General features: G+C 42.1%; 1 protein-coding gene across 2 annotated transcripts in view; it reads right to left on the reverse strand.

Moving 5' to 3' along the window:
• LOC114896746 (sterol 26-hydroxylase, mitochondrial) overlaps positions 1 to 10026 on the reverse strand; it is a 43330-nt gene extending 33304 nt beyond the window's left edge. Inside the window, exon 1 of one of the 2 annotated variants that reach the window (XM_029225034.1) lies at positions 9655 to 10026. In XM_029225034.1, the coding sequence (XP_029080867.1) occupies positions 9655 to 10026 (372 nt within the window). Of the gene's footprint in view, positions 1 to 9112 lie in introns of both variants that reach the window. The other variant, XM_029225035.1, reaches the window with a different exon arrangement.
• Between the last annotated feature and the right edge of the window lie 10754 nt (positions 10027 to 20780).

The following is a 20780-nucleotide window of genomic DNA, read 5'->3' on the forward strand; positions in this document are numbered from 1 at the left end:
CAAGACAAAAAGAGAAACCTCAGGATGGGAGAAAATATTTGCAAATGAAGCAACTGACAAAGGATTAATCTCCAAAATAAACAAGCAGCTCATGCAGCTCAATATCCAAAAAACAAACACCCCAATCAAAAAATGGCTGGGGGCTTCCCTGGTGGCGCAGTGGTTGAGAGTCCGCCTGCCGTTGCAGGGGACGCGGGTTCGTGCCCCGGTCCGGGAAGATCCCACATGCCGCGGAGCGGCTGGGCCCGTGAGCCATGGCTGCTGAGCCTGCGCGTCCGGAGCCTGTGCTCTGCAACGGGAGAGGCCACAACAGTGAGAGGCCCGCGTACCGCAAAAAAAAAAAAAAAAAATGGCTGGAAGACCTAAACAGACATTTCTCCAAAGACATACAGGTGGGCAACAAAAGCATGAAAAGATGCTCAACATCACTATTTATTAGAGAAATGCAAATCAAAACTACAATGAGGTATCGCCTCACACTGGTCAGAATGGCCATCATCAAAAAATCTACAAACAACAAATGCTGGAGAGGGTATGGAGAAAAGGGAACCCTCTTACACTGTTGGTGGGAATGTAAATTCATACAGCCACTATGGAGAACAGTATGGAGCTTCCTTAAAAAACTAAAAATAGAACTACCATATGACCCAGCAATCCTACTACTGGGCATATATCCAGAGAAAACCATAATTCAAATTGACACATGCACCCCAATGTTCATTGCAGCACTATTTACAATAGCCAGGACATGGAAGCAACCTAAATGCCCATCAACAGAGGAATGGATAAAGAAGATATGGTACATATGTACAATGGAATATTACTCAGCCACAAAAAGGAATGAAATTGGGTCATTTGCAGAGACGTGGATGGACCTAGAGTCTGTCATACAGAGTGGAGTAAGTCAGAAAGAGAAAAACAAATATCATATATTAATGCATATATGTGGACTCTAGAAAAATAGTATAGATAATTTTATTTGCAAAGCAGAAAGACGGACACAGAGGTAGAGAACAAAAGTATGGATACCAAGGGGGAAAGGGCTGGGGGATGAATTAGGAGATTGGGATTGACAAATATACACTATTGATAATATGTATAAAATAGATAACTAGTGAGAACATACTGTTTAGCACAGGGAACTCTACTCAGTGCTCTGTGGTGACCTAAATGGGAAGGAAATCCAAAAAAGAGGCAATATATGTATATGTATAGCTGATTCACTTTGCTGTACAGCAGAAACTAACACAGCATTGTAAATCAACTATACTCCAATAAAAATTAATTTAAAAAGTTAGTAGAAGGAAGGAAATAACAAAGATCTGAGCAGAAATAAATCAGAGACTAAAAAGACAATAGAAAAGATCACTGAAACTAAGAGATGGCTTTTTAAAAAGCTAAACAAAATAAACAAACCTTTAGCTAGACTCACCAAGAAAAAAAGAGGACTCAGGTAAATAAAATCGGAAATGAAAGAAGAGACATTACAACTGATACCACAGAAACACAAAGGATCACAAGAGACTATTGTGAACAATTATATGCCAACAAATTGAACAACCTAGAAGAAATGGATAAATTCCTAGAAACATACATTGTACCAAGACTGAAGCATGAAGAAACAGAAAATCTGAGCAGATCAATTATTAGTATAAAGACTGAATCAGTCACCAAAACCTCCTAACAAACAAAAGTCAAAGACCAGACGGCTTCACTGGTGAATTCTACCAAATATTTTAAAGAAGAATTAATACTAAACTTTCTCAAACTCTTCCAAAAAAAAAAAAAAAAAGGGGAGGGGACAATTCCAAACCCATTTTATGAGACTGGAATTTCCCTAATACTAAAACCAGACAAGGACAAGTACAAGAAAAGAAAATACAGGCCAATATCCTTGATGAACATAAATGAAAAAAACTCTTCAATAAAATATTAACAAACCAAATTCAACAATACATAAAAAACAACAAACAAACAAAAAAACATTCATCATGATCAAGAGGGATTCATTCCAGGGATGAAAGGATGGTTCAACAACCGCAAATCAATCAATGTAATACAACATATAACAAAATGAAGGATAAAAATCATAAGATCATCTCAATAGATGCAGAAGAAGCATTTGACAAAATTCCACATCGATTTATGATAAAAACTCTCATAAAACTGGGTATAGGGGCTTCCCTGGTGGTGCAGTGGTTAAGAATCCACCTGCTAATGCAAGGGTCATGGGTTCGAGCCCTGGTCCAGGAAGGTCCCACATGCCGTGGAGCAACTAAGCCCATGTGCCACAACTACTGAGCCTGCGCTCTAGAGCCCACAAGCCACAACTACTGAAGCCCACGAACCTAGAGCCCATGCTCCGCAACAAGAGAAGCCACCACAATGAGAAGCCTGCACACTGCAACAAAGAGTAGCCCCTGCTCACTGCAACTAGAGAAAGCCTGTGTGCAGCAACAAAGACCCAATGCAGCCATAAATTAATTAATTAATTTAAAAAAAAACTGGTTATAGAGAGAATGAACCTTAACATAATAAAGGTCATATATGACAAGCCCATAGCTAACATCATAGTCAATGCTGAAAAGCTGAAGGCTTTTCCTGTAAGATCAGGAAAAAGACAAGGATGGCCACACTTGCCACTTTTATTCAACATAGTATCGGAAGTCCTAAACAGAGCAATTGGGCCAGGAAAAAAAAAAAAAGCATCCAAATCAGAAAAGAAGAGGTAAAACTATCACTACCTGCAGATGACATGATACTTTATATCAAAAACCCTAAAGACTCCACCAAAACAACTGTTAGAACTAATAAATGAATTCAGTAAACTTGCAGGATACAAAATCAAAAAATCAGTTTATTTCTATTCACTAATAACAAACTATCAGAAAGAGAAATTAAGAAAACACTCCCATTTATGACTGTATCAAAAAGAATAAAATGCCCAGGAATAAATTTAACCAAAGAGGTAAAAGACCTGTACACTGAAAACCATGACATTGAGGAAAGAAATTAAAGACACAAATAAATGGGAAGATACTCCATGCTCATGGATGGGAAGAATTACTATTGTTAAAAAGTCCATACTACCCAAAGCAATCTACAGATTCAATGCAATTCCTACTAAAATTCCAATGGCATTTTTCACAGAAATAAATAAACAATCCTAAAATTTGTATGGAACTGCAAATGACTCTGAATAGCCAAAGCAATCTTGAGGAAGGAGAACAAAGCTGGAGGCATCATGTTTCCTGATTTCAATCTATATTACAAAGTTATAGTAATCTAAACAGTATGCTATTGGCATAAACACACACATATAGATCAGTGGAACAGAATAGAAAGCTCAGAAATAAACCCACACATACATGGTAAATTAATTTATGACAAGGGAGCAAAGAATATATAATGGAGAAAGGACAGCCTCTTCAATAAATGGTGTTGGGAAAACTGAATAGCCACATGCAAAAGAATGAAATTGGATTACTATCTTACAACATACACAAAAATTAACTCAAAATGGATTAGACTTGAACTTAAGACCTGAAACCATAAAAACCCCAGAAGAAAACATAGGTGGTAAGCTCCTTGACAGCAGTCTTGATGATTTTTTGAATTTGACACCAAAAGCAAAGGTAACAAAAGCAAAAATAAACAAGCAGGACTACATTAAACTAAATAGCTTCTGCACAGCAAAGGAGGCCATCAACAAAATGAAAAGATAACCTACCAAATGGGAGTAAATATTTGTAAGTCATATATCTGATAAGGGTTAATATCCAAAATACATGAAGAACTCATATAACTCAATAGCAAAACAAACGAAATCCAATTAAAATACAGGCAGAGGATCTGATGTGACATTTTTCCAGAGACAACATACAGGTGGCCAACAGGTAAATGAAAAGGTACTCAACATCACTAGTCACCAGGGAAATGCAAATCAAAACTGCAATGAGATATCACCTTGCACCGTTAGAATGGCTAAAAGACAAATAAGAGTTGGCAAGGATGTAGAGAAAAGGGAACCCTCGTGCACTGTTGGTGGGAGTGTAAATTGGTGCAGCTACTATGGAAAACAGTATGGTGGTTTCTTAAACAATTAAAAATAGCACTACCATATGATCCCACAGTCCCACTTCTGAGTATTTATCCAAAGAAAATGAAAACACTAAACTCAAAAAGATAAATGGACCCCCATGCTCACTGCAGCAGAATTTACAATAGCCAAGACATGGAAGCATGGAAGCAACCTAAGCGTCCATCAATGGATGAATGTATAAAGAAAATGCAACGCGCGCACGCACACACCCAGAAATATTATTCAGCTACAAAAAGGAAGGAAATCCTGCCATTTACAACAACATGGGTGGACCCTGAGGGAATTATGCTAAGTGAAATAAGTCAGACAGAGAAAAACAAATACTGAATGATCTCATGTGTATGTGGAATCTAAAAATTAAACAAACCAAAACAAAACTCATACATATGAACTGATTGGTGGTTGCCAGAGGTGGGCATGGAAGGAGGGCAAAATGCATGAAGGTGGTCAAAAAGCACAAACTTCCAGTTATAAAATAAATAAGTGGGCGTTACAAGATTACATCCTGGGATGTGATGCACAGCATGGTGACTATAACAACACTGTATTGTATATTTGGAAGTTACTAAAAGAGTAAATCTTAAAAGTTCTCATCACAAGAAAAAAAATTTTGCAACTATATATAAAAAAAGAAACATGAAATGACAAATATGTACAGGAAGCATTAGGGAGACACAGGAGGGGTCACCAACCCAGGTAGTCCACAATGAGAGCTACAGAATAGACAGCTGATCTCATCATTCTCAGGGTCAACATCTTTGAAAGATATCAGTTTGTTACATAAATTTACATATAAATTTAACATATGTTCACATTTTACTTTCTCAGCACTCTTGTCATTATTTTAGTTAGAAAAGAGAAAGGAACTGGCATTTATGGACTAGCAAGGCTTTCACATGTCCCAATTCCCACTCCAACCCCTTGAAGTCCTACAATGCTTCCCTAAGCTGATTTTATTAATTTTATGTGTGATACGCCGTTTTGGACAACTGAGGGTGCAGGAGACATTATGGTCAGCTGCCCTTATATCATTTCCTGTCCTCTTCCTTGTGCAGCAGGCGCCTGTTTAGGCGGCAGGGCCCCCAACCCCAGCTTTAGGAGTAAGCCTGCATGAGTCTAAGCTAGAGTACACCTATGGCCACTATGATGGATTCAGGAATGGGCAATTAATCCAAGCCAGTTAACTAAGTTCTGTGAGACAGCAGAGCCAAGAGAACTGCAGAACAGAACTGTGGCTTTGATGGTCTCGTGAATCACTAGAGCAAACTATACCTGAAGGGCACACAACTATTAGACTTTTCCATTATAGGAACCAATAAAGCTGCTTTATAGTTTAAGCTGGTGAGAGTGGCAACCAAATGGATTTGAACTGATACAAAGTGGGTCACTGGAAGCATCCTCTTTCTCAATAGGGGTATTAACTGGCTTTTATAGATGTGCAGCACTCTGCTGTTTACTAACTCACACCAGCCACATGTAGTCGGAAGGGCTAATATATTTCCCATGGAGCAGCCCAGGTTCATGTGATTCCAGATCTCTGGGATACAAAGGCTGGAGCCAGGAGGCTCTGCAAAATTCTAGTCTGGCCTCTCCTTTAAAAGTCCACACAGGGGGGCTTCCCTGGAGACGAAGTGGTTAAAAATCCTCCTGCCAGTGCAGGAGACACGGGTTCGAGCCCTGGTTCGGGAAGATCCCACGTGCCGCAGAGCAACTAAGCCCATGTGCCACAACTACTGAGCCCACATGCTACAACTACTGAAGCCCACAGGCCTAGAGCCCGTGCTCCACAACAAGAGAAGACACCACAATGAGAAGCCTGCACACCGCAACGAAGAGTAGCCCCCGCTCGCCACAACTAGAGAAAGCCAGAGCGCAGCAACGAAGACCCAATGCAGCCAAAAATAAATTAATTTAAAAAAATAAAATAAAAGGCCAAACAGGGACTTCCCTGGTAGTCCAATGGTTAGGACTCCGTGCTCCCAATGCAGGGGGCCTGGGTTCCATCCCTAGTCAGGGAACTAGATCTCACATGCCACAACTAAAAGAGCCCACATGCCACAACTAAAAAGATCCTGTACGCCGCAATGAAGATCCCCACGAAGATCCCATGATCCTGTGTGCTGCAGCTAAGACCCAGCACAGCCAAATAAATAAATAAATATTTTTTAAAAATGAAAAATAAATAAATGGACACACACTCCTGGCTTTCTCCTGCTTCCTCCTCCACTTCCTAGGGCAGTCGAGAATTTCTTGGTAGTTACCACTGCAGAGATAGTCCTGGGCAAAACTTCCCAATAAACTTTCCCTGAAAAATGGTGAGAAATCCTTAGTCCCCACCCTTGGGGCACTGGGCTGCTCACATTTCTAGAGGTTAAATCAAGAAGGGGAAGCTTTCAGGACTCTGGTTTCTTGGCTTACTTGGCTTCTTGGAGCTGAGCACACAGGGAATAATTTTTTTTTAACCATCTCCGAGTGCCTAGTGACCTGCCCACCATGCCTCAGAAACATGAACCCAACAGAGAAGACCCTAGGGGAGATGGCAGCAGCCCAGGCAGGTGCAGAGAAACTGTGTTCAGTCTGGACCTTCAAACCCTCACAGTCATTTTCTCTCTCATCATTAACTCCCAGTCCAACTTTCCCTGGGGGGTGGCTCAGATAATGCCATACCCTTTGTCACCCGAGGCCCTCTCTGCCTCTCCTGTCCAATCCATCCTACTGTACACACCATAACTTGGACAGAGTCCCTTGGAGGCCATCTTCACCCCATGCCTGCTCAATAGCTCACCATGGCTCCTCAGAAGAACCAGGGCCCTTAGTCTGGCCTTCAGTATCCTCCTCAAAGGCCTGTTGTATCCCAAGTCCCCACAGCTCCTGCCCAGCACAGCCACCTGGTGACCAGTCTGTTCATCAGCCCAGCCCAAGGCCTGTCTACTCCTGTCAATCACTGACAACCACACATGTGCCTGGATGGCACGCTCGAATCAAAGGTCCCACTCCTTCCCCAGCCCTGGACTGGCTTCTCCTCCCAGGGCACTCAGCTTTCTTTCTGAAATTAGCTGTTTGCTGATTTGTTTACTCCCTTGTTACCCCTCTTCCCCAAAGAAGCATTTAAGCCCCATGTGGGTATTGGCCACATCTCACTGAAGCTCAGCTCTTGGAAAAATGCCTAGGGCAGAGTGGGTGCGTTAATATTTGTTAATAGTCATCAGAAAGACAAATTCCACGTGAATCTCTTTGGTTCACTTCCTAAAACCTCTCCAACTTAACCAACATTGGATTTTCCAGTCTCTGTCCATTGACAGTGGGCGATCCATCCAACCCTGCCTCATATCAGTGTTCCACTGGATAAAACCTTCTTACTGGACATTGATTTCTTAATAACAAAAACGTACCTTTTCCTTAATGTCTATGATTTTGCTTTCACTCTCTGAGCAATGACATCTTTTTCTCCATTAAGGGGAAATTTACCCTGCAAATGGCCAAACCTCTGTAATCCTGCAGAAGCCATTTCCTCTGGAAGAAGTCTGTGGTAGATGATATCACCATAGATATCACCACAGATAAATAGCGGTTCTATAACATCTGGCAGCTTATATACTTGCATGTGCTATTCTATTACCAAGACAGCTCCCTTCTCTCCCAACCTCTGTCCACTTTATTTTTTTTAATGTTTGAAATATTAATTTTATTAAGAAAGCATTTGATAGTTGTATTAGATCATATAATCAATCACTTCATTTTTAAATGATGTGGCCTGAGGATACAATTAAAATATGGACTTTTCGGGTTTCCCTGGTGGCGCAGTGGTTGAGAGTCCACCTGCCGATGCAGGGGACACGGGTTCGTGCCCCGGTCCAGGAAGATCCCACATGCCGCGGAGCAGCTGGGCCCGTGAGCCATGGCCACTGAGCCTGCGCGTCTGGAACCTGTGCTCTGCAACGGGAGAGGCCACAACAGTGAGAGGCCCGCGTACCGAAAAAAAAAAAAATATATATATATATATATATGGACTTTTCTTTGATTCAACAAATATTTGAGCATCTACAAGTGCCAGGCTTGGAGATACAGGCCAAACAGGAGGACCCCTGCTCTCACAGGGCTTACATTCCTGCAAGAGGGCAATATTAAAGAAATGTTTATATTACTTATAAACATATAACACAGGGGCTTCCCTGGTGGTGCAGTGGTTGAGAATCTGCCTGCCAATGCAGGGGACAGGGGTTCGAGCCCTGGTTCGGGAAGATTCCCACGTGCCGTGGAGCAACTAAGCCCGTGAGTCACAACTGCTGAGCCTGTGCTCTAAAGCCCACGAGCCACAACTACTGAAGCCTGCGCGCCTAGAGCCCGTGCTCCGCAACAAGAGAAGCCACCGCAATGAGAAGCCCGCGCACTGCAAAGAAGAGTAGCCCCCACTCGCCGCAACCAGAGAAAGCCTGCGTACAACAACGAAGACCCAGAGCAGCCAAAAATAAATAAATTAAAAATTAATAAATTTTAAAAAACATATAACACAGAGGAAGTGACAGAGAAAGAAGATGGTGCTTTACAGGAGCACTTTAACAGGTGTCTAACCCAGCCCAGGGAACTCACAGAGACAAAAACAAGTGTTTAAGTAGAAGGGTGAAGACAACAGTTCAGGCAGAGGGAACCTCCTAGACCCTAAGGTGGGGGAAGGACTTTCTAGACTTAAGGAATTGGAAGAAGTCTAGAATGGGTGGAGTACCCACTGTGAAAAGAGGAGTCAAGGAGATGAGACTGCATCTCAACCTCTGTCCACTTTAAACCTAGCCTCCCAAATCACCTCTAGTCCAGTGCCCTCCTGCTTCATACCACCCCTTGACCTGTTCATTTCAGTTCATAGTCCCTACAGATTCCCAAGGTATGACCACAGCCCCAGTCGGTCCCGAGCTAAACGTGTCCTTCACTTTTTGTCCAACGTCTCCCCATCCCCAACTTCTCTGTCCGGGTGCGCACCACATCCCCTGGTCGCGAGGCCCCCAGCTCGGTTACCTGGAGCTGGTGCAAGTGCAGAACGTAGCCTTGCACCAACAGCTGGAATAAGAGACGCAGCCGCCCTGGCCCTGAAAGCTCCTCTAGGCTCCGCAGCCTCCGATCGCCAGGCCCGGTTCCGGGAGCCCCGGCTGCCTGGGCCGCAGGGAGGGCGCTGGGGATCGCGGCCTTGGCTCTGGCCCCGTGGGAGCCGAGGCCAGGGAGAGCCACCCGCGTCCCCAGCAGCGCCCACCGCAGCCTGGCGCAGCCCAGCGTACCCATACGATTCATGGCTCGCGCCGCCACGCCTTTGGATCGCGAATGCAGAGCGCCTGGAACTTGCCCAGAGACAAAACAGCAGGGGCGGGTTCAAGGGTACCGGTAGCGCAGGGCGGGCCGGACGAAGGTTGACCAGGCCCCTTGCTGCTCACTTTTCCTTGCGGTCTTCAGTCCCTCCAAATAGGACCTAAGGGACTCGCAGAAGTCACCCTTTCCAACTGTAAGCCTCCTGGCTCGGGGAGGGGCCGGACAACGCCAAAGCAGAGTATGCACGGAGGACTTACGGGAGACCCACAGAGCGCTGACGATGGCCGCCTCTTCCGCGACTCCCCCGCCTCGCACTTCCGCGAACTCTCGAGGAGAACTTGAAGCTCGCTTGGTCTCAATTCCCGGCGGGAGTGCGGCAAAGTTCTCGGCAGCCCGGGAGCCTTCCAAGACGGGGAGGCCGGTTCGCCATCCCAGAACGCCAGCGTCTCAGCTGTCCTCACTTCCCGGAGGGACCAGGAACCGGCTGTTGAGATTAAACCGGCCGCTGGCTTTTCCTGATAGCCTCCAGTGTTGATCCCGGAGTCTGAGGGCTGAGCGAGGAAAGAGCAAAAAATCCCCCTGTGCAGAAAAGCAAAGAGCAAAAAACCCGACCCTGTCTCCAGGGTCATCTGATTCCTGGAGGGAGGAAGCCAAACAAACAAATTTAAATATTAGGGTTTTTAAAAAATGCAGTTCTACCCCTCTCCCTCCCCACCACCCACATACCCCCTGGTCTGCTGAGGCAGGATTTCTCAAACTGCAGGTTGAGACCAGATTTAGTGAATGTGACCAAAATTATCTTTTAATAAGATGGAAAAGAACAAAATAGTACAGAAAATATTGCAAGAAGGAAAAGTATTATTTCATGAATTCTTTGTTTCATATATGTATATTCAAAGTGCAAGTTTCAAAAAGTTAAAAACATGACTCATACACGAGCTCGAAGCTTATTCAACCCATTAGAGGTAGAACCAGCAGAATGATAAAGCTTTTTCTAAGACCATTTGAAGAATTGGTTATTTACAGGCAGTCAGAGGCAGAAAAGGCATGTTAAGTTCAAGGGGCAACAATTAGACTGACAGCTGATGTAGCTAGGTGTGGATTTCTTTTTATTTATCCCCTTAGGGGTCAGAGAGTTTCTTGACTCTGTGACTGAATATCTTTCATCAGTTTTGGAAGTTTTCAGATATTCAAACATTCCTTTTACCCCATTTATTTTTCTTCTCTCCTAGGACTTCAAATTATATATATATATATATATATATATATGTTAGACTTTCTGACTGTATCCTCCCTGTCTCTTACCCTCTCTTCTGTATTGTTCTATCATTTTGTCTCTTCTAACTCATTCTCTATTCAGCTGTGTCTGATGTTAAATCTATCCACTGAATTTTAAATTTCTATTATTGTATTTCTCAGTTTTTCAACTTTAGTTTTTTTCAAATCTGTCCTTTTTAAAATATTTCTAGTTTTATGCCAAAATTCTTAACTTTTTAAAAAAATAAATTTATCTATTTTTTGTCTGCGTTGGGTCTTCGTTGTTATGCACAGGCTTTCTCTACTTGCGGCGAGTGGAGGCTACTCTTCATTGCGGTGCACGGGCTTCTCATCGCAGTGGCTCCTCTTGTTGTGGAGCACGGGCTCTAGGCACATGGGCTTCAGTAGTTGCAGCACATGGGCTCAGTAGTTGTGGCTCACGGGCTCTAGAGCTTCAGGCTCAGTAGTTGTGGCACACGGGCTTAGTTGCTCCACTGGCATGTGGGATCTTCCCGGACCAGGGCTTGAACCTGTGTCCCCTGCATTGGCAGCCAGATTCTTAACCACTGCTCCACCAGGGAAGCCCAATGTTATTTTTTATTATACCCTTTACTTTTGTAAGCATAGTTGTTTTAAGGATTATGACCAATAACTCCAATACATGGAATCTATGTGGGACGATTTCTATTGTCCATTATTTCTGGTTGTTTTGTGCATATTGCCATGTTTCTTCCTGGGCCTTGTTTCTTTTGATTGTGTACCAGAAAATGTATTCATTAAGTTTCTAGTGGAACTAATTTGAAGTTTAGAATGATTTCATTTTCCCCGTGGAAGATTTACTTTTATTTCTGACAGTTGCCTAAAGGCACCCACAATCCAAAATCACCATAATTCAGTTTCAGGGAATGAGATGCTTTGAAGCTGAACTGCAGTTCTTTAGAAGGCTAGTCTATTTCCAGTCCTTAATCTTTTTGGGTCCCAACCCAAAGTTTGGGTATAAGAGATTACGGACTCCAGCTATTCTTCACACAGCCCTGTGAGGCTAAACCACTCAACTTCTCGGCTTCCTCTTCTGAAAATGGGAAATGCTACTAATAGGAAAGTGGTACCTAATGCCTAACTTACCTCTGGAGTTCTGTCTTCTCTTGGTTCTTGTCTGATAGATCTTTATTACCTTGTTTGTTCTCTATGCTGATTCCTTCAAGTAAATGCTGGTCATATTTTCTTCAGCTTTTCAAGTTATCCTTTGAGAGAGGACTGAGTCAGGTATTAAGAGAAGTGGAAATCCAATTTATGCTTTTACCTTTATTAATTCTTTTTTCCCCCCTCTGGGTTCATTTTCTTGATATATTATATTTTTAACTTTTTTTTTTTTAATGACTGCTTAGTGAAATTTTATTTCCTAATGAATGGACTTAATGCTACACATTTTCACATCATACTATTTTGGCCATATCCAATAAGATTAAATATGCAATTTCTTTCACTGTCACTCATTTCCCAATAGTTTGTAATTTCCATTTTGATTTTCTTTTTAATCTAAGTCATGCAGGAAAGTGTTTTTATTTACTTTTAAATAGTTGTAGTTTTGTGTTTTGTTTTGAAAGGGACTATTCTTTTGCTATTAATTTATAATGCTATTACATTGTGGTCAGAGTATTAATGATCTGCTTTTTAGAATTACTAAAACATTTTTGATGGTCTAGTACTTGTTTATTTTTGTGAATATTCCATGTGTATTTTTGAAAAATATGTATTTTGTTTATTAACTTATTTTGTTATTTAAACCCTCTGTAGCCTTACTTATTTTTGTCTACTTGATTTGTTAGTATCTGAGAGACGCATGTTCAAGTATCCCCCAAATATTACGGATTTGTGGATCTGTCAATTTTTTTGTGTCTTTTCAACAGCTTTGGTTTTATATTTTGAAGATCTGCTGTTAGGTTCATAAAGGTTCATGACTATTATATACTATATATTCTTGACTATTATATACTCTTATATAGCACCTTTTATAAATTTGAAATATTAGAATATTAAATTGCTTTGGATTTAGTTTGTTTGACTTTAATATTGTTACTCCTACTATTGTTATTCCTATGAATTTGTTTGATACATCTTTTATTCATCCCTCTTATTTTTCAGTCATTTTAGATTATTTTGATTTAGAAGTATCTCTCATAAATACCGTGTAGCTGGATTTTTTTCTTACCTAACAAGAGAATCTTTAAATAGCAAAAATTATTTTTATAACTTGAATGAAAGTTTAAAAATAAATAAATGAAATGAAATAAAAAATTTAAACATAATGAATGGTGGGACTTCCCTGGTGGCACAGTGGTTGGGAATCCGCCTGCCAATGCAGGGGACACGGGTTCGATCCCTGGTCTGGAAAGATCCCACATGCAGCAGAGCAGCTAGGCCTGTGCGCCACAACTGCTGAGCCTGCGCTATAGAGCCCGCGAGCCACAACTGCTGAAGTCCTAGAGCCAGTGCTGCACAGGAGAGGCCGCTGCAGTGAGAAGCCCGCACACAGCGGCAAGGAGTGGCCCCCACTCTCTGCAGCTAGAGGGGGCCCGTGCGCAGCAGCGAAGACCCAGAGCAGCCAAAAATAAATAATTTTTTTAAAAAAACCATAATGAATGATAATTCATGGAAGAGGAACTATAAATGGCTCTTTAGCCCATGCAAAAATGTTCAACTTTACTTGCAATGAAAGACAAATCAGAACTACATCAGAAACCATTTTTCACCTATAAGATTGAAAAAGATTAAAAGTTTGATACCACTATGTATTTGAGGGTATAGGGAAACAAACTCTCAGTCATGGTTTAAGGAAGTACAAATTGCTGCAGAGTTTTCAAAATTTAAAGTGCACTTACTTTTGAGCCAGCAGTTCTACTTGTAGGGATTTTTTTTTCTGCGAATATACTTGCACATTCGTAAAATCACAAATATACAAAGATATTACAGCATTGTTTGTACAGATAAAGAAAATACTGGAAACAACCTGAACCCATCAGTAGGGGATTAATGAGATAAATTATAGTAAATTCATGCATTGGAATCATTTGCAGCTTTAAAAAGACAATGATACAGCTCTGTGTGTACTGATATACAACCATTTCCAAGATATAAAATAAAAAAGGCAAGATGCAAAGCAGTGGTATGGTAGGCTACGACAAAATTATGCCAGTGTTTGCACATGCATAGAATATCTCTGGAAGGAGACACAAGAACCTTGTAATTGTAGTGGCCTCAGGGACAAAGGTGACAGGGACACAACTTCACAGCGTGCTCTCTTGGCTCTTAGAATTGTGTAGTATGTACTTGCAATATGTCAGGGTTTTTTTAAGTGGCTTATTCAAAAGTCACATAGCAAAACATCTTCTTTTGACATTTCTGGAAACTTGTGTCTCAAAGTGATGTCTGGCTATCAGGTAACTTGGTCACTTGGGACCTTACCAGGGCCAAAAAATTTAGTAAAAGCAATAATAATGTATTAAAACAATTAAACCTGTACATACATATAGTACCTTATTTTTTCTTTCTTTTCTTTTTTCCCCTTTCTTTTCTATTTCAGGGGAGGGAGGTATCTAGAAAGAAGTATGCTGGGGAAAATGTATATTTGAAGATACCCATGAATTAAGTACAAGGACAAACAGTGTGTATAAAAAAATTGGTTTGAGATTTCAGAGTAGGTTAAAAAACTGGTCTGATTCTTTCGTTTAATTAACTCATACATTTTTGTGATTTTGAAAATTAAAATAAACAAATAAAAACTTTCTAAGCCTCCTGAACACAGAGAATTTATGTTTACATTGCTTTCCAAGGAATTAAATTATACAGCAAAACAACCCCAAAGTAAAAATCACCCATAATCCCACCACTTATATAAGGGAACAAATTAAAAGACCTCTGCTTTGCTTCCCCAATTATATTCCTTCCAAGTGAAGTACTGTTCATAATTTAGTGCATAATCTTCCAGACCTTGTTCTATATTTATATAAACTTTTTTTCACCTGTAGTTGAAAAAAGCATGTTGAAATTTTAATGTGAATTCCCTTAAATATTATAAAGGCTTAGGGCTGTTTTTTAAAAAATATGCCTATTGACCCTTTCTATTTCTTCTATGAAGTCCTTAGTCATATCCTTTGATCTTTTTTATTGGATTTTCTGTCTTATTAGTTTGTTGTTCTTTTTCGACTTAGATTAACAGATTAACCTCTGTTACATATATTACAAGTATTTTCTCCTGGTTGTCTGTTCTTTATATCCTGGCTATTATTTAGGGTATAGGTCTCTTCTTTTGGCTGGTCCTGATTCATAAGCATAATAAAAAAACTGTAATTCTAAGTATAGAGCTTTCCTGAGTTCTGTGAATCATTCTAGTGAATTATCAAACCTCAGGGGGTTGCAGGAACATGTGAATTTGTGGCCAGTTGGTGAAAACTACAGGTAGCCTGGGGACCTCCAGACTTGTGGCTGGCATCTGAAGTGAGGGCAGTCTAGTTGGGGACTATGCCTTCAAACTGTAGTCTCCACTAACTCCAGGTTTAGTGTCAGAATTGCAGTATTGCACTTGCCCTTTCCTTTCCTTGTGGTTGGTTCTAATTTTGAGGGATTACATTGTGCCTAACACATGTGAGGGCCCCAAACTGGTCCTCAGCTACTATTAGCCTATGCTGCCATTAACTGAAACATCTTCATTTCTACCTGGCTTCACGAGAACTTTGAGGTCATCTCAGGCCTATCTGCCTACATGTCTCAGATGTCCTCATACTTGGCATGAGGAAACGTCTGGGACTTCCCTTCCAGGAAGCAGGTATAGGTCTTTTTTGTTCTCAGATTCTCAGTCATTGGCAGAGGAGAAGTGCAGGACACAGGCCCCTATATCAGGGACACACATCAGCCTAGGAGAAGGAGGAGGGGGAGGAAGAGAAGAAGGGGAATGGAGAAGGAAGAAGAATTAACATTTGAGGACTCGCTATGTATCAGGCACTGTTCTGACCACTTTTCTAATATTAATTCATTTGATTCCTGCATCAACTCTGAGAGTTAATAATGCTATTATCCTAATATTTTACAAAACAGTGGGGCAGAGATTTAAAATAATTTTCTCAAGTCATACAGCTAGTAAAGTCAGAGCCAGAATTCAGGAACTGGGGTCCCAGTGATTATGAATGATCTGTACTGCCTTCTTTTCCATAGACCTCAGCATCGCTGCCTTCCCTTCTACCAGCTAAGGTAACTCTTCTGCTCTCAGAGCAGAAAATCCTGGCTCTCAGTAATCAAATATTTTGTTTTAAATATTTCAGCATTTGTCTGAAGTTCAACTTTCGCAAAGCAAATAACTGTTTTGTTCTCTGCTGTGTCAGTCTTTCCCTAAAGGGAATGAGATGAAACGCTCCAACCACTGCTTCCTTAATGTGGGAGGGCCACTCGATTACAAGGGAGCAGCTGGGGTTGTTGCTATAATCTGACACTTGAATGAGGCTCTCTATCCTGAAACAAAAGAATTTATGGAAACAAGAGGCAGAATGATTCAGTGAAAAGAGCATGAGTTTTATTAAAATGCTCATAATATTTCATTAAGAAACAAAAACAAATTACAAAACCCTTTCAACAGTTGGTTCTCTTTCTCACACACACAATTGGAAATATACACACCAAATTTAATAATAATTTAATTTTTTAATATAAATTTATTGTATTTATTTATTTTTGGCTGCATTGGGTCTTCGTTGCTGCACATGGGCTTTCTCTAGTTGCCGCTAGTGGGGGCTACTCTTCGTTGCATCACCCTAATCTCTGCCCTCATGTTCACATGGCATATTCCCTGTGCGCATATCTGTGTCCAAATTTCCCCTTTTCATCAGGATATCAGTCATATTGGAATAGGGGCCCACCCTACTCCAGTATGACCTCATCTTAAGTAGTGATATCTGCAATGACCCTATTGCCTAATAAGGTCACAATATGATCAGTACTTCAGCCTACGTATTTGGGGGCACACAATTCACCCCATCACTAGCATATTCCTAGGAGTGGCGTTCCCAGGTCAGATGAGCTACTGATTATACTGTGATAATGACATTATCAGTCTTAGTATGCAGCTCTCTGCAATAATTATGATATACATGGTATATTTAGAATTTGCATTTTCCTGATGGCTAACGTGGGACACTGTTTTTTCCAAAGGTAGCTGCAACAATTTCTTTTTCTTTTCTTTTGGCTGTGTTGGGTCTTTGTTGCTGCGTCCGGGGTTTCTCTAGTTGCGGTGAGCGGGGGCTACTGTTTTGTTGCAGTGCGCGGGCTTCTCACTGCGGTGGCTTTTCTTGTTGAGGAGCATGGGCTCTACACACACGGGCTTCAGTAGTTGTGGCTCACGGGCTCAGTAGTAGCAACTAAGCTCACGGGCTTAGTTGCTCCGTGGCATGTGGGATCTTCCTGGACCAGGGCTCGAACCCATGTCCCCTGCATCGGCAGGCGGATTCTTAAATCTTGACTGCCTTTTAACTATTCTAGGGACTTCCCTGGTGGTGCAGTGAATAAGACTCTGTGCTCCCAATGCAGAGGGCTCGGGTTCTATCCCTGGTGCCACATGTCTGCCACAACTAAGTTTGCATGCCAAAACTAAGGAGCCCTGGAGCCACAACTAAGAAGCCCATGTGCTGCAACTAAGGAGCCTGCAAGCTGCAACTAAGGAGCACGCCTGCTGCAATTAAGACCTCACGCAGCCAAATAAATATTTTTTAAAAATACATAAATGTTAACTATTCTAGTGTCATCTCATCGTACTTTTATTTAATATACATATGCATCATGAAATGGTTATCTCCTTGGCCTTTTTTTTTTTTTTGCGGTACGCGGGCCTCTCACTGTTGTGGCCTCTCCCGTTGCGGAGCACAGGCTCCGGACGCGCAGGCTCAGCAGCCATGGCTCACGGGCCCAGCCGCTCCGCGGCATGTGGGATCCTCCTGGACTGGGGCACGATCCTGTGTCCCCTGCATCGGCAGGCGGACTCTCAACCACTGCGCCACCAGGGAAGCCCTCTCCTTGGCCTTTTTAAAGTCAGCTTTATTTACTTATAAGAAAATTCATCTATCGTAAGTGTATAATTAGATGAGTTTCAACAAACATAGCCATATAGCCACCATCACGATCAAGGTATAGGATATTTCCAACCTGCCCCTCAACTGTCCCTCCCCTCTGTCATCTATAATCCTTAGCAACCACTGATAAGCTTTCTGTCCCTAGTTTGCCTTTTCTAGAATGTTATATAAATGGAATCATAAAGTACGTAGTCTTTTGTTTCTGGCTTCTTTCACTTAGCATAACGCTCTTGAGATTCATCCATGTTGTTGCACGCGTCAGTTTACTCCTCTTTTTGGCCTCCTCTAAGTAGTATTGAACAGATATATCACAATTTGTTTATTCATTCACTAGTTGCTGGATATTTGGGTTGTTTCCAGGGTTTTGCTATTATGAATAAAACTGCTGTGAACATTTGCAAGCAGGAGTGAATTGCTGGGTCATATGTTGAGTGTATGTCACTTCATAAGAACCTACTATTTTCCAATGTACCATTTTGCATTCCCACCAGCAATGTATGTGTTCCAGTTGCTCCATGTTTGCAGACACTTCGTAGTTTCAGCCTTTTTCATTTGAGCCATTCTGCTGTGTAAGTGGTGTCTCCTTGTAGTTTTTCTTTTTCTCCAAATGCTTATGTTGAGGGCTGACTTTCAACAGATTGCAGTGAGGGAGCTGTTCAGCTGCACACAACCCTGACCCAGAAGCAGGTTGTCTACGAATGGTTTAACACCAGATTCCCCAGGAATGTGCCTTGCGTGACATGCAAGGAGGCAGCCCCCCTTTCTCTGAACTAGAGGCTCTCGGCTCAGGCCCCTGCCCTGCATGTGCTATGGGCCTCACGGGGGAGAGAGGGAAGCACTTGGCCGCCTGCCTGCAGTAGGGACTGCGGGACCAGCCAAGGAGGCTTAGCCATGACTGCCCTGTGGTTCTGTCTTGCTGGGATTCTTATTTAGAGGTTCAGTCATAATCCCACAGTTGGTAGCTTTTCCCCGTTGGCTCCTCAGCCTGTATCATTATAGTTTTTTTTTTTTGTTTTTTTTTTCCGGTACGCGGGCCTCTCACTGTTGTGGCCTCTTCCTTTGGGGAGCACAGGCTCCAGACGTGCAGGCTCAGCGGCCATGGCTCACGGGCCCAGCCGCTCCGCAGCATATGGGATCTTCCCAGACCGGGGCACGAACCCGTGTCCCCTGCATCAGCAGGCGGACTCTCAACCACTGCGCCACCAGGGAAGCCCTCATTATAGTTTTAACCGCACTTCTCTGACAACTAATGTTAAGGGCTTCAATTTTTCTAAATGAATTATCTTGATTAAATCACCAGTTTGCCGTTCCATGTTTATCACAGTTTTGTAAGAGCAACATGCTACTATAATAGTATCATACTACCATTATAATAGTAACATGCTGTGTTACACGGTGTTACTGTTACTTTATGAAAATGGTTTTGGTGGTGTTAACTGTTTTTTATTTTTTTTAGTCTGCATTATATATCAGGCACTTTACTAGGTGCTTCATGTATATTCTGCCCCCCCCGCCCCCTTAACCCTCATAACTACCCTACAAGGTAAGCTCTGGTCTCTTCATTTTACTAGTTGAGATTTAGAGATTATTATCTTTTTAAAATTGTGTTGGATTTCCCCATGACAGTCCGTAGCATTCCATGTGTCTCAGTCCATTATAATAAGGCACAAATGGGTTTTAGAAAACACCCACCTTGCTATTGATCCTTCTCATATTCTTTCACCTATGAGAAATCTGCCAAGAGCAACATAAAGGCTGCTTGCAGCTCTCAATGCTCCAAAGCTGATGAACAGTCAAGTCAAATGAGCCTGACATTAACAAGGATGCAAACTGCTACAGGGAGATCTAAATGACCGAGTGTTGTCCGAGAGGCTGGATTAGAGTCTCAAGTAGCATGAAATGGAGCTCCTTCAACTACACACCTCTGAAAACCATCACTGTTTCAAAGCAGTTGGGGAATCCATACTGTAAACAGAGCTTAGTCTTAGGACAAATCCAGAGGAAGCCAGGAGAGGAGATCCCCCGGCTGCCTTTGGTGACTACCTTATTTGGGTAACTAATTCAGCTGTGGAGGGAAGCGGAGCAGACTGTGCACCTGGATTATCAACCTCCTGCACTGACCCACTGTTGGATGGTCCCAGAGGGCAATAAGGTGTGTCCTTTCGATAGGGTCACAGGAGGCACAATCACCCTCAACTAAATAGCCTCAAATCATAAGAATGTACCTGTAACGACAAGCGTCCCCTCGGCACAGCTGTTACGTTGGTGCATGTTCTTTGGCTCCAGTTCAAGGTCTCTATTTTCTGTGCCCTGCTCCTCCCCTCTCCAGCCCCCAGGCATCCACTGCTCCCTTACGCTCCCTTTCTTATCAAAGCTTCTCTCTGAATAGGACTGAGTAAGCCCAATTCACATACTTTTAATTTGCATGCTGTCTGTGAAATATTTAACTAAAGAAATAAATCCCCAACAAAGTGTGAAACAGTAGAATGAATAATGGTGATACAGTGAAGGTAGGGGTGATGAGGTATCACCCAGGCCAAACCCTGTTCTGGCCTTCTTCACTTCTAAAATGTCTCTATAGCTGCCTCATTCCTTAGTGGAAAGGGTTTTACATTTCTTGCCTGCCTTTCCCTAATCAAGGAACAGGGCTTGGATAGGAAATGGAGAAAGGAGTAACCATGCATTAAGTCCTATGTCCTAAGTGCTTTTACTATGTTTTACTTAATTTTCACAACCTTACCATGTAGGTATTAAATTCATATTACTTAAAAACTTTAAAAAGTTAGATGACATGCCCAAGGCTACACAAACGAACTGAGATTTGAGCCCTAGGTCAAACTCCAAGGTTCACGCTCTTCTCTTATCCCCATGCCACCTCTCCATTAAGTATTCATTCTAAGTTCCTTAGTGTCTGATCAAGCTTGAGTGAATTTGAAGTAAACAGAAATGGTAACCACCCTCCTTCCGCTCCCCACCCCGGCCCCCACCCCCAAATCCTTACTCCAGTGCTT

This window comes from Monodon monoceros, unplaced genomic scaffold (genome assembly GCF_005190385.1).
Source record: "Monodon monoceros isolate NGI ecotype Baffin Bay Population unplaced genomic scaffold, NGI_Narwhal_1 Super_Scaffold_16, whole genome shotgun sequence".
Classification (NCBI taxonomy): Eukaryota; Metazoa; Chordata; class Mammalia; order Artiodactyla; family Monodontidae; genus Monodon; species Monodon monoceros.